At 45.4% G+C, this 14,699-nt stretch overlaps 1 protein-coding gene across 1 annotated transcript; it reads left to right on the top strand.

Annotated features, from left to right (window-relative positions):
- The first annotated feature begins 12,978 nt into the window (after positions 1–12,978).
- On the top strand, positions 12,979–14,370 carry LOC134949812 (paraneoplastic antigen Ma1 homolog). Its single transcript, XM_063938535.1, has one exon. It carries the CDS (start codon positions 12,979–12,981, stop codon positions 14,368–14,370), a length of 1,392 nt encoding a protein of 463 aa, XP_063794605.1.
- Positions 14,371–14,699: the final 329 nt, after the last annotated feature.

Below are 14,699 nucleotides of genomic sequence, written 5' to 3'. Positions count from 1 at the left end.
CTGTCAATCTTCATGCGATCGCGCCAGTGATCACTTTCTTCCATCTTCTGGTCGTTGCCCGGCAATGAAGCACGTGCGCATTGCGGGCACCGCGCATGCGCATTTCCAACCCTTTTGCACTGCAGCAAAGAACCACTGCGTGCGAACGGGTCAGAATGACCCCCATTAATAGATAAAAGGGCAGTCTAATGAGCTTCAGGGGACAGACAACACCACCAGCCCCTTCTCATGTCATATATCTGATTTTGTCAATCAAATAAGCAGCATACAGTATATGCACACACTGTATCTCGGGTACAGGGTGCATACTTTAATAATTTAGGGCAAGCATTTGTATGCATCCATTTTTTTTACATTTATATGCCCAGATTCCTTGCCCCTGCACCACAAAGCACTTGCCACCTAAAGCTGGACATACATCATGTACGGTGGTGCAGGGGCGAGGAATCAGGGCATATAATTGTACATGGACAGGTCCAAAAATTGCGTGAAGGTCGTCTGACGCAGTAATAAATATAATAGTAAGTTACTCGGTGTATTATTTACCTAGTAGCTTACTATTATATTTATTACTGCGTCAGTCGACCTTCACACAATTTTTGGATAAGTCTGTGTACAATGACATTGTTATATGCACAGAATCCTCCACCCTGCACCACCACAGCTATAATCACCTGAAGCTGGCCTGCCCATGATAGTAACTTACAGAGTCCAAGTGGAGACTCAGTGGCTGGCGCGGTAGGAAGATGGTCCTGGCCTGGGGGCTCTGGCTGCTGCAGATGCTCAGCCAGCCTCTCTCCACACACACCAGCACTACACAATGCTGGATTGGAGATAGAGAGAGACTGACTCGCTCCTCACTGCCCGCGGCGCTCGCTGTGTGTATGTGACTGAGTCACATGTCACACACACACAAATGGTATGGAGCTCCGTGCGGCCGGCGACTGCGTATTACACACAGACTGACTAAGAGAGTCAGTGACAGGCAGTCTCACCAACTCACCAGAGCAGCAATGTCTTCCCGAGCCCAGGCGGCGGTAGTCGCGGGACCAGACCACCACCGCAGCAGCAGCTCAGCCTCATAGGCGTGCGCAGCACATTTTGTTAGGGGGTGCACCATTGGAAGGGGTGTGTCTAGCACCACCTACTGGGCATGTCTTCCATTGCCTGTCGGTTGCACCACCTATTGGGATTCCTTTCCATTCCAAATGCACCTTACCTATATGGTGGTTTCTCACAATGGGAAACCTCTGAAGAAATGTATCCTCCCTGGGAATACGGCGTCTTCAGTTAGTATTCATTATTCATGCAGGATATCACATGGTCCGGTAGATACCTGTTGATGTAGGAATATAACCAATGTCAGCATCATACAACAGAGGTTCAACCAGACTTGTGTCACCTCCTGCCCTCTGCGTCTGTCAGCCACACCATCTGCCACCTGCTTATCTCAGCCACACCATCTCCCACCTGCCTCTCTCAGCCACATCATCATCTCCTGCTTTGAATCTCTCTGCCATGCCATTACCTCCCATCTGCATCTCTCTTAACATCCCCCTCACTTTGTGTTTCTCATCCTGTCCCCTTCAGTCTGTGCCTCTCAGCCTAACCTTCAGTGTCTCTCAGCCTCCTCCCCCTTACAGTATGTGCCTCTTAGAGTAACACCCTTTACTCTATGTCTTTCAGCCTCCTCCCCCTTACACTATGTGCCTCTTAACATAACACCCTTTACTCTATGTCTCTCAGCTGCTCCCCCTTCAATCTGTACCTCTGAGCCAACCCCCCTCACTCTGTGCATCTCAGTCTGCCCCCCTTTCACTCTGTGCCTCTCAACCTTCCCCACCACTGTGTCTCTCTGCCTCCATCTCTGTGTGCCTCACTCCCTTTGTTTCCTAATCCCAATTTATCACTATCTAATATTAACTTACTCTCTGTTGCTTTTCTTTCTCTTTATTTCTTCCTGTCACTTTCATTTTGACAGGCTTCTCTCTCTTTTTTCCGTAGTACAGAGAGGAAGCTGAACTCTGGCAGGCCTGTCTGTCTCTGCTGCAAGGGGATCTTGGGCACCCTGCAATTCATCACACAGTGTGCTTGCACTTGCTGGAGGGGAGGAGCTGCATGGCATGGCTGCGAGGAAATGCTCTTTGCCTCAGTACAGCCCACCCTTTATACGTTGCTGAGGTCAAGTGGCCATCTTCTGGTCCACTATGGATAGCTGATCACGTCTTTGATGTCTCAGGGGAAATCTCCAACTACTAAAATCCCCCTGCATGCGCGCCTGACATCACGGAGCGCTGACTGCATTTCAAATGTGGTGATTGAGCTCACGTTTCCGGCAGCCAATCAGAAGCAGCCGCTCCTGATTGGCTGCCGGTCAATGAGCTCCAATTGGCTCGCAGTTGGTGCCACATTTCAAATGTTGCCAGCTGAATCTCCGTTGCTGCCATGCAGCTAACCATAGTAATACCTGTACATCCTGACCGGGTGCAGCGGGGTGGGGGGACACAGGAATCAACATGCTATGCTCTGCAATTACTGCAGCAGCAGGCATGTGGGGGGTGCCGGACATTGGCTCTCGCTCTGAGTTGATCGCAGCAGCAAATTTGTTAGCAGTTGGGCAAAACCATGTGCACTGCGGGGGGGGGGGGGGGGGGGTAGATATAACATGTGCAGAGAGAGTTAGATTTGGGTGGGGTGTATTCAAACTGAAATCTAAATTGCAGTGTAAAAATAAAGCAGCCAGTAGTTACCCTGCACAGAAACGAAATAACCCACCCAAATCTAACTCTCTCTGCAAATATTATATCTGCCCACCCTGCAGTGCACGGTTTTGCCCAATTGCTAACAAACTTGCTGCTGCGATCAACTCAGAATTAGGCCAATTAGGGGGTGCCTGTGCGCACCAGGCACCCCCTGTGCGCACACCAGTGGCGGAACTAGCTAGCGGCGGGCCCAGGTGCGACAAAATGCTTTGGGCCCCCTCGCATCCCATCCAAGTCCACCCCCTCACCCCTGGAGAGGATCTGGTGGGGGTACCTACTCAGGGCAAGAGAAATGGATACCTAGCAACAGTGCCGTAACTAGACATTTTAGCACTATGTGCAAGAAATGGAATTGGAGCCCCACACCTCCATGCAAAACAGGGGCAGTGCGTACCATAGGCGCATGTAAAAAATATAGGGGCATGGCTTCGTGGGGAAGGGGTGTGGCCACAACATAATACCAATTCATATAACGGTGCACAGAAGTCTCTATTATTCAAATTACGCCGCACAGTACCACCACTACACCAGGTAGAGCCCCTTTTACTTTATACAAGAATGTCTCACGGCGCTAATACTAAATTTTAAATTTTATATTTATTCTAAAACAAACCTTAATAGTTAATAGGAATACAGATATTAATCAGCTGCTGAATGTTAATTGGCTAGTGTAAGCACAAAATCAGTGGTTCCCCTTTAAGAAAGAGGGATTACCAGCTAGACAATATAAGAAAAGAACACTCTGCGCTATTTAAGAACCTTCCAGAATCCAAATAAAGTGAATTCACATGTATACATAAAAACACCTTTTTATTCCGGATTAGATTAATCACATAAATCTCTAATTAGTAGATGGAACCACATAAAATTCTTAATCTAATAAAAAAGCTATCATATGCATATATACATTTAACAACTCTAATTAATTCTTATTTTCAAAAGCTGGCTTTCTATATGCACCTAAAATAAAATATGGATCAGCTCTCATGCGTATATAATAACCACAATATGTGCAATAGGGGATATACTTATTAATTGATGTGCAAATCAGTATTCTCAGATTGTCCACTAACTGCTTGTAGAGAGACGGAATGATCAGATGTAGTAATCACCGCTTGTTGTTACAAAGTCTCAGAACGGCTCCTTGTGTTATTACACTGAACACTCATTGTTACAAAGTCTCAAGCAATTCCGTTTGCATAGATAATAGTAACAGTTCCTGATTGCCTAATCATGCTGGCTAAATGGTAAAAGTTCTCACCCTCCGTTTTACACGTAGACGGATCCAGCTGGAGATACACTGCACTGCCGATCAGGTGCGGCTAGGGAGCTCCGGACATTTCCTGTCCCCAACGTATGAAATGCCGCTGCAGTCCCAAGTGATGTAATTTCGCTGGCATCCGGCGTGGTGCAGTGATTCTTAGTGCTGAAACACACTACCCGGCTTTTGCCGGCCGGGAAAAAGCCGGACGGCTTTTTCCCGTGCCGGCATTGTAGTTAACAGTGTGAAGGCTAGGGTCCCTTCACACTGCACGGCCCCAGCCCGGCTGCCGGGTTGCAGCCGGGTCTCACCACTGGAAGGTCCGGCGGCTGAGCGGCCGCCGGGCCGTCTTTGGAGCCAGTAAACCATGTGTGTGAAGGGGAGCTTTCACACACAACGGTTTTTTCTGAAGCCGTGTCTGATGCTGCGCATGCGCACAGCATCACACACGGCTCAAAGCCGTCCTGTGTGAGCAACTCTGACGGTTTCTCCCGGATGGCAAAAAGCCGGACAAAGTTTGTCCGGCTTTTTGCCATCCGGGAGAAACCGGCCAGTGTGTTACAGCCCTTAGGGGATAACCGCAATGAATGGTATTGTCATCAGATGTCCCTTCTTTCCTCTGACTATTTTCGCTTGTCACTGGAGCTTCCTCATGATTAGGCAATCAGGAACTGTTACTATTAACTATGCAAAAGGAATTGCTTGAGACTTTGTAACAATGGCCCTCATTCCGAGTTGATCGGTCGCAAGGCGAATTTAGCAGAGTTACACACGCTAAGCCTACGCCTACTGGGAGTGTATCTTAGCTTCTTAAAATTGCGACCGATGTATTCGCAATATTGCGATTACAAACTACTTTGCAGTTTCTGAGTAACTTCAACCTTACTCTGCCTGTGCGATCAGTTCAGTGCTTGTCGTTCCTGGTTTGACGTCACAAACACACCCAGCGTTCGCTCAGACACTCCCCCGTTTCTCCAGCCACTCCTGCGTTTTTTCCGGAAACGGTAGCGTTTTCATCCACACGCCCATAAAACGCCGTGTTTCCGCCCAGTAACACCCATTTCCTGTCAATCACATTACGATCGCCGGAGCGATGAAAAAGCCGTGAGTAAAAATACTATCTTCATTGTTAAATTACTTGGCGCAGTCGCAGTGCGAATATTGCGCATGCGTACTAAGCGGATTTTCATTGCGATGCGATGAAAAATACCGACCGATCAACTCGGAATGAGGGCCAATGAGTGTTCAGTGTAATAACACAAGGAGCCGTTCTGAGACTTTGTAACAACAAGCGGTGATTACTACATCTGATCATTCCGTCTCTCTACAAGCAGTTAGTGCACAATCTGAGAATACTGATTTGCACATCAATTAATAAGTATATCCCCTATTGCACATATTGTGGTTATTATATACGCATGAGAGCTGATCCATATTTTATTTTAGGTGCATATAGAAAGCCGGCTTTTGAAAATAAGAATTAATTAGAGTTGTTAAATTTATATATGCATATGATAGCTTTTTTATTAGATTAAGAATTTTATGTGGTTCCATCTACTAATTAGAGATTTATGTGATTAATCTAATCCGGAATAAAAAGGTGTTTTTATGTATACATGCGAATTCCCTTTATTTGGAGTCTGGAAGGTTCTTAAATAGCGCAGAGTGTTCTTTTCTTATAGAGTCCCTTTTACACCTTATGGTGGACAGATTCCTCTTTTTACACATTATGGCAGACAGTGTCCCCTTTTTACACATTAAGGCAGACAGCGTCCCCTTTTTACACCTTACGGCAGACAGCATCCCCTTTTTACACATTACGGCAGACAGCGTCCCCTTTTTTACACATTACGGCAGACAGTGTCCCCTTTTTACACATTACGGCAGACAGCATCCCCATTTTTACACATTACGGCAGACAGCGTCCCCTTTTTACACATTAAGGCAGACAGCGTCCCCTTTTTTACACATTAAAGCAGACAGCGTGCCCTTTTTACACATTATGGTAGACAGCGTCCCCCTTTTTACACATTCCGGCAGACAGCGTCCCCCTTTTTACACATAACGGCAGACAACGTCCCCTTTTTACACATAATGGCAGACAGCGTCCCCTTTTTACACATTACGGCAGACAGCATCCCATTATTACACATTATGGCAGACTGCGTCTCCCTTTTTGCACATTAAGGCATACAGCATCCCTTTTTCACCCATTAAGGCAGACAGCGTCCCCTTTTTACACATTAAGGCAGACAGCGTCCCCTTTTACACATTAAGGCAGACAGCATCCCCTTTTACACATTAAGGCAGACAGCATCCCCTTTTTACACATTACGGCAGACAGCGTCCCCCTTTTTACACATAACGGCAGACAGCGTCCCCTTTTTACACATTACGGCAGACAGCGTTCCCTTTTTACACATTAAGGCAGACAGCGTCCCCTTTTACACATTAAGGCAGACAGCATCCCCTTTTTACACATTACGGCAGACAGCGTCCCCCTTTTTACACATAATGGCAGACAGCGTCCCCTTTTTACACATTACGGCAGACATCGCCCCCTTTTTACACATAACGGCAGACAGCATCCCCTTTTTACACATTATGGCAGACAGCATCCCCATTTTTATACATTACGGCAGACAGCGTCCCCCTTTTTACACATTACGGCAGACAGCGTCCCCTTTTTACACATTAAGGCAGACAGCGTCCCTTTTTTACACCTTAAGGCAGGCAGCGTGCCCTTTTTACACATTATGGCAGACATCGTCCCCTTTTTACACATTACGGCAGACAGCGCCCCCTTTTTACACATAACGGCAGACAGCGTCCCCTTTTTACACATAATGGCAGACAGCGTCCCCTTTTTACACATTACGGCAGACAGCATCCCCTTTTTTACACATTATGGCAGACAGCGTTTCCCTTTTTACACATTAAGGCAGACAGCATCCCTTTTTTACACATTAAGGCAGACAGCATCCCCTTTATTACACATTAAGGCAGACAGCGTGCCCTTTTTACACATTACGGCAGACAGCGTCCCCCTTTTTACACAGAAAGAAAGAAAGAAAGAAAGAAAGAAAGAAAGAAAGAAAGAATTATACTTACTCTCTTCGCTGGCAGTCAGGCTCCTCGGTGCAGCTTCTAGAAAAGAACCCAGGCAGGCGAGAAGGAGGTGGAGGGAGGTGGAGGAGGGAGCCACAGCAGCACTGTGTTATTGGTGGAGGTGCTGCTGCTGCTGTCCCTGTCCTTCACCCTAGGCTGTTCTCCGCCTCTGTGAATGCTGGGATGCGCTTCACAGCATTCACAGCGTAGGAGGACAGCCTATGGTGAAGGAAAGGGACAGCAGCACCTCCACCAATTACACAGCGCTGCTAAGGCTCCCTCTTCCACCTCCCTCCTCCTCCCCCCCCCCCCATGGCCGCTGCACTCCTCTCCTTGGCGGGCGGCTGTGTGCTGCGGGCGGCAGTTGCCCGCAGCACACAGTGGCATTTAATGAGTCAGTTTGACTCATTACATGCTTTGGGCCCCTGCACAGTGGCGGGCCCCAGTGCAAGGCACTGCCTGCACTGGCGGTAGTTCCGCCACTGGCGCACACCTATGCTCAGCCTGCCCTGACAGCCTCTATCTCTCCTCTCTCGGTCTCCAGTCACCGCACCACATGCCGGTCGTACCCGCACCCTCCATCACACATATACATACTGTACGTCACCAGAGGCAGAGGAGCTCTGCCCTCACCTCAATCTAATTGGGCAGCAAATCTGTCTGTCAGCCAGACCCAGGCTTGTCACTCAAACTCCGGAGTGGTGGCGCCCCCACGCCACGGCGGGGTCTGCAGGGGCAGTAGTTACGAGCGGTGGGCCCAGGTGCAACAAAATGCTTCAGGCCCCCCCTCTCATCCCATCCAAGTCCACCCCCACACCCTCAAATGAGGGATTCTTTGCATGCTCCCGTATAATATATATATATATATATATATATATATATATATCTATCATGTATAGATACTTCTATATTATTTAAACCAGGGATTGCTGGCCACACAGGTGTATGTGTGTATATATATATATATATACACACATATACAATACTTTGTGGCACTCAGGGATGCAAAGTACAGTATGACATAACAGGGTAGAGATACACATACAGATGGGATCCATTCAGGTTTAGGATGTGGATGTGTCCTAGATTTAGGATGTGGAGAGAGGGGTGATTATTTGGATGCAATGGGGGAACTGTGCTGGAGAGGATCTGGTGAGGGTGACCTGCTCAGGGCCAGGGAAATGGATACCTAGCAACAGTGCCATAACTAGACATTTTAGTGCTGTGTGCAAGAAATGGCATCAGCGCCCCCCTTTAAGCAAAACAGGGGCAGTGCGCGCCGTAGGTGCGCGTAAAAAATTATAGGGGCATGGCATCATGGGGAAGGGGTGTGGCCACAAAATAATACCAATTCATATTACGGTGCACAGTAGTATCCATTATTCAAATTACTCCGCACAGTAGCGCCACTACACCAGGTAGAGCCGTTTTTACATATTACAGCAGACAGAGTCCCCTTTTTACATATTACGGCAGACAGCATCCCCTTTTTACACATTACGGCAGACATTCCCCCTTTTTTACTAATTATGGCAGACAGCGTCCCCTTTTTACACATTACGGCAGACAGCGTCCCCTTTTTATCACAGATTACGGCAGACAGCTTTCCCTTTAAACACATTACGGCAGCCAGTCCCCCTTTTAACACATTACAGCAGAGTCCCCTTTTTACACATAACAGCAGGCAGAGTCCTCCTTTTTTATCACACATTACAGCAGAGTCCCCTATTTACACATTACAGCAGACTGAGTCCCCTTTTTACACATTACAGCAGACAGCATCCCCTTTTTACACATTATGGCAGACTGAGTCCCCTTTTTACACATTATGGCAGACAGCGCCCCCCCTTTTTACACATTACGGCAGCCAGTCCCCCTTTTAACACATTACAGCAGAGTCCCCTTTTTACACATAACAGCAGGCAGAGTCCTCCTTTTTATCACACATTACAGCAGAGTCCCCTATTTACACATTACAGCAGACTGAGTCCCCTTTTTACACATTATGGCAGACAGCATCCCCTTTTTACACATTACGGCAGACTGAGTCCCCTTTTTACACATTATGGCAGACAGCGCCCCCCCTTTTTACACATTACGGCAGACAGCGTCCCCTTTTTACACATTACGGCAGACAGCGTCCCCCTTTTTACACATTACGACAGACAGCATCCCCTTTTTACACATTATGGCAGACAGAATAGATAGATAGATAGACAGACAGACAGAAAACACAGACAATATTTACTCTCTCCCCGCTGGCTCAGGCACTCAGGCTTCCTCTGTGCAGGAAGATGATGATCCCGGGCAGGGGAAAAGGAGGAGGAGGGAGGGGGACTGGAGCCGCAACAGCGCTATGTAATTGGTGGAGGTGCTGCTGCAGCTGTCCCTCTCCTTCCACATAGGCTGGCCGCCGCCACTGTGATGAGCTAAGCGCATCCCAGCATTCACAGCGATGGCGGCCAGCCTATGTGGAAGGAGAGGGACAGCTGCAACAGCGCCTCCACCAATTATATAGCGCTGCTGCGGCTCCAGTCCCCATCCCTCCTCCTCCTTCTCCCCGTGGCTGTGTCCCTGCGCTCTCCTCCACGGCAGCCCGAAGCGGCAGGCGGGATGTAATGAGTCAGTTTGACTCATTACATGGCGCTTGCTTTGCGCCCCTTCACAGTGGCAGGCCCCAGTGCAAGGCACCGCTTGCACTGGTGGTAGTTCCGCCACTGACGCCACTGCATTACCCTGTTTCCTCAGTTGTACTTTAATTATATGTGCTTATAGTGATCACCGTCTACAAATATTTTTATGCCAAGTGAATGAATGACCGGTGCTCTTAGTAGTTCACTTTCAAGAGGCATATTTTGCAGATATGTTCTATAAACAGGAGATTGATTTTAAGAGGAGTTCCTCGTTATGTTGTGAAGGTGTACATGAGGACTGAGCAGAAGGGTGGTTTGATAAAAACAAAATTGTGAGTTCGAAATTCCAATTGTGCGGAAAAGTTGTGAGTTCATAACAGTAACTCGAGTGCAAAATTTGAGCTTGGTCGGATCATTTTTACTATCACCAGTGGGCGCTTGAAGTGTTGAAAATTTGGCACATATAAGGATATTTGTAATCAGATAAAGGCACTGTTTGGGAGCACATATTTTGGCAATAAAGTTGTTTTTAGGTAAAAACGCTTCACTTTAACTCAGTTTTAATACAAACCTTTGGGGTAAACATTAAAGGGTGGGTCCATGCCCCCTGAAAAAAAAAATCAAAATGTTGCAATTTTCCACGAAATGCCATCTTTGCTGCGTGTGTGCCTGAGATTGACTGGCACTATTTTCAGGTATTCTAGCTCATGAAAATTGAATTTTTAGAGGAACAGGCCTAGTTTTATTCTTTCTGACCCCATTTTTACCCGCAAATAACATTACATTGCCAGATATCTACTGTAAGTATCTTTCTTGTTACATAGTTAAACTGTGAAATGTGTTCAGCTCTTCACTCATGTAGCCTAGTATTAGGTTAATAAATAGTGTAAATGTACATATGAATTTCTAATCAATGTAATAATAATAATAATAATAATTTTGATTTATATAGCGCTCTTTCTCCAACAGGACTCAAGGCGCTTTATATGAATATATTTACTTGTGATATATTAGAAAGGAAGGAATATGTATTTTTGTTGTTGTTGTGTGTGTACATAAAAATAAAGAGAGGGAGGGCGCAATAAGCTAATGCTGTTGCCAATGTAATAAAGAGGTCCCCGTGCCGGTAAATAGGGCCGTGTGCAGAGAGAAGGGGGGCCGTGTGCAAAGGAGCGAGACCCGCGCGTGCCGGTAGTATAGGAAGACATATGGTGAAAGGGGTCCACGAGCCGGTAAATAGTGTCGGGTGCAGAGAGGGAGTCCGCGAGCGGGTAGTTTAAAAGATATAAATAGGCGCTCCCGCTAGCAGAGGGCAGACTGCTGTTCCCCTGGTCAGTGTGGGCACTTGGTCTTCCAGAGCGCTGCCGCCAAGAGTTGTATGCTGTAAATATACAGCGGCGTTACTGGAGACCGAGTAGCTGCACCAGCACCAGGCTTACCCGTTCCCGAAGGGGGGCGGTGGAGGAGAAGGTAGAAACGCCGCTGGCAGACAGTGGAAGGCGGCTAGCAAAGCTCCGGGCATACGAGTGTGCGGCGCCACAGTGAAGGCAGCTGATAGGAGCTGAGCGACACGGAGAGATAGCCAGAGAGGCTCCAGCTGAGCCGTAGTAAGCTCCGGGAGCGGAAGCCATAGCTGGGAGAGGACGCGGCTCCATGGTAACAGAAGGGAGCCAGTCAGATGCACAGGGAGGATCTTTGCCTTAGAAGCAGGGAGGCACAGTCAGAGGCGCCGCCTGCACAAGACACAAGGCAGTCCAGAGGCCTATCAAAGAACGTCAGGGAAGAGTCGGGGGAGCACTCATCTGCTGCAGCTGCTATAAGGAGGTGTAAGTGACATAATTTATTTACTGCACTTTACACCATAGGCAGAAATGACACTTGGCTATAGTAAACATTCCAAGTACAGTTAAGCCATTATAGACGGAGAGAAGAACTAATTTGCCTCCCAATTATATATATTTTCAAGACTAGCCAATAGTCTAGGACAGCCCTATCAGCAGGTACTGGAACCAGATCACACAGCATGTCCTAATAGCTGCAGGGAGTTATTACTAAAAAGGAAAATGCATATGTACTGAAGTAAAGTGGTTTTGGCAAGAGACTTTAACTAAAATACGGGAAGGAAATAGTGACTATCTATTGCAGTATTCATTCTACTCTGTAAAATTGTATTCCCTCATAACCAGGGAAGTAGAATATACAGTAAATTACTTTAACTGTCTGTAAGTAAATTGAAGGAAGAAGACAAGGAAGGACAGTTACGTTAATCATTACAGCAATGGAGATCATAATTGTGTATATTTATATACACACAGGAGATGAAACTGCCTATGTAGTTGAATAAAACTTAGGATATTAGAGTGAAAGAGAAGAAAAGAACATTGAAACCACTAAGATTTATAGACGGTATTGAACAGTGGGAAAGAGATAGACATTAAAGTATATTCTATATATTCAAAGACTGTAAGCTACTGAATTAATTTATCTGGATGCAACAAGCCTGATACTATTTATTTCTAAAGCCAGCACAGTGATTCATAAGACACAGAGGAGATACATTGTTTCTTCTATTTGTACACTCTGCTAAAGTTGGCCAGCAGCAGAGTATTTGCAACAAAGTAAGGAAAGAGAGTTAACTTTAATGTAGTCAACTATAAAGACTTTACTATCACATATAAGACTTTGTTACTACCCAAGATTGGGGGATAAAAGAGACCTGAATTGAAAGACTGATATCTTAAAGTCTAGTATTGTTAATATGCACAGGTATTTATGGGCCCCAACTTGCGCATGTCTATATTTTTACAGAGTACCCGGGTCACTCCTTTTAGTGAGATTATAACCATATATTTTTTGTGTATTGCATGCAATTGAACTGTATAGGAGTGTGGGGTAGCTAGGGAATACTATACATATTGTGTGCATTATATTTATATATGTATAGGGATTATTAAAATGTTATTAAAATTATAATACTTACCACTTACTATCTGTTGGACGTTGAATGAGGAGCTGAAAAGAAGAACAGGTACATGAGTAAATTTGTGATTTACTGATATACATTTATCTATATATATAATATCAGGCAACCCAGGCAGCCTGTTGGTAAAGCAATAGCTTGGGTGGAGGCACATTTGTAGATTGGGTAACCTTATCAGATATAAAGGAGGGTTACATATTGGAGGCAAGTCTGCTGAGATTGAACATAGGAGCAATGGAGAATTTAATAGGAGAGGATATATACACTTGGTGTATGCAAAAAGAAAAAAATCCTAAAAAGTGCATAGGTATAGGTGGGGATTTTTCAGAATTTTCAGATGAGGAAGTTATAAGGACAATTATAGATAAATTGTATGGAGTTAAAAGACCTAGGATTGTGGACAAATGGAGAGGAGAAATAGCCATATTAATAGAAGCTGAAAGGGAGTTAGATCCATGTCTAATACCAATGATGATAATGGCAAATGAGGAAATTGGGAGGCGATGGTATATTATTTGGCCTAAGAGAAAAGATGAGGAAGCTATTAATGCACACATATCTACTTCTGTTGATACATCTGGGAGAGATAATATAAATAATAATATGCAAGGAAATGGTGAAAATGTAGATGGATCGCAGTTTGAAACTATGGTAGATAGAGTGGTTACTCAGTTGGAACGTTGGCACTATGAAGGGAGTTATAGGAGATTACGGATATTCTCAGGGATAGTGCCTGTACCTTTAGGCGAAGAAACCTATGAAGCCTGGAAAGAAGCTGCTGTACAGCAAGCAGAGGAGTGGCAGTGTCCAGACCAAATCAAAAGGCAGAGAGTAGTAGAAAGCCTTAGGGGACCGGCCATGGGAATAATACAGGCAGCTAGACGAAGTAATCCACAGGCCACTCTTGAAACATATTTTGAGGCTTTAGATTATGCCTACGGCACTTTAGAGGATGTGGGAGATTTAACATCCAGGTTGCACCACACTTTCCAGGATCCTGGAGAAAAGTTAAGTGCATATTTAATTCGAATAGACAAACTCTTATATAAAATAGTAGAAAAGGGTGGAATTACTCGAGAAGAAGTAGATAGATGCAGAATGAAACAGCTGCTGAGGGGGGCATTGACAGCTGATTCGGTAGGCCAGAAAATACGATGTTCGGGAATAAGGGAACCTTCCTCCACTTTTAATGAATTATTAAAAGAAATTAAACAAGAAGAAGTACTAATTGAAATGAGAGAAAGAACGGTAAAAAAAGTTAAGGTTGTCCAACCCTCTGTGGAGGTCAACCCCTTTGAGGAAAAAATAGTTAAAATGATTGAGGAACAGAACAAGAAACTGGAGCAGTTTATGGCCTCTCATGAGAGTAGAAGTTTAGGAAATTCCTCTCTTAGAAGTAATAACAATACAAATTTAAGAGGAATGGGAAGAGGAAATAGCTATACTAATAGAGGAAGAGGATGTTTTAAATGTGGAAGGATAGGACATAGAGCTTATGAATGTAATGTCCTTACTGATGGATCTTCTATGCGGGCCTCTGCAAATAATTCCAACACTAATAGGGATATTCTTTCCGGGCAGGGAAACGATCAAGGGAGGACTATGAACCCCGCACAGTCCCCCTAGAAGTCAGTTATTGTGCAATGGGGAATTCTTGGTGGAATGGAAAAGTGCCTGAGGGATTACTAGGACCTGCACCTGTAGTCCCCGCAGCTATTAACGGGAATAGATGTAAAGTACTATTAGACAGTGGATCTCAAGTATCAATTATTTTTGAAACATGGTATAATGACCATTTATCTGATGTACCCATAAAACCTTTAAATGGGTTAGTCATATGGGGATTAAGTATTGAAAAGTACCCTTATTTGGGATACGTACAAGTAAGTCTTGAGTTTGAAGGAGAACCATACCAGAAGTCGTTGGAAGTACCGTTTATCGCTCTTATATGTCCC

Source organism: Pseudophryne corroboree, chromosome 8 (assembly GCF_028390025.1).
Source record: "Pseudophryne corroboree isolate aPseCor3 chromosome 8, aPseCor3.hap2, whole genome shotgun sequence".
NCBI lineage: Eukaryota > Metazoa > Chordata > Amphibia > Anura > Myobatrachidae > Pseudophryne > Pseudophryne corroboree.
This window is presented reverse-complemented; position numbering and strand designations above follow the sequence as displayed.

What these genes read in the sequence shown, in the direction of transcription:
- LOC134949812 (XM_063938535.1), top strand. Translation starts at nt 12,979, where the DNA reads ATGGAGAATTTAATAGGAGAGGATATATACACTTGGTGTATGCAAAAA.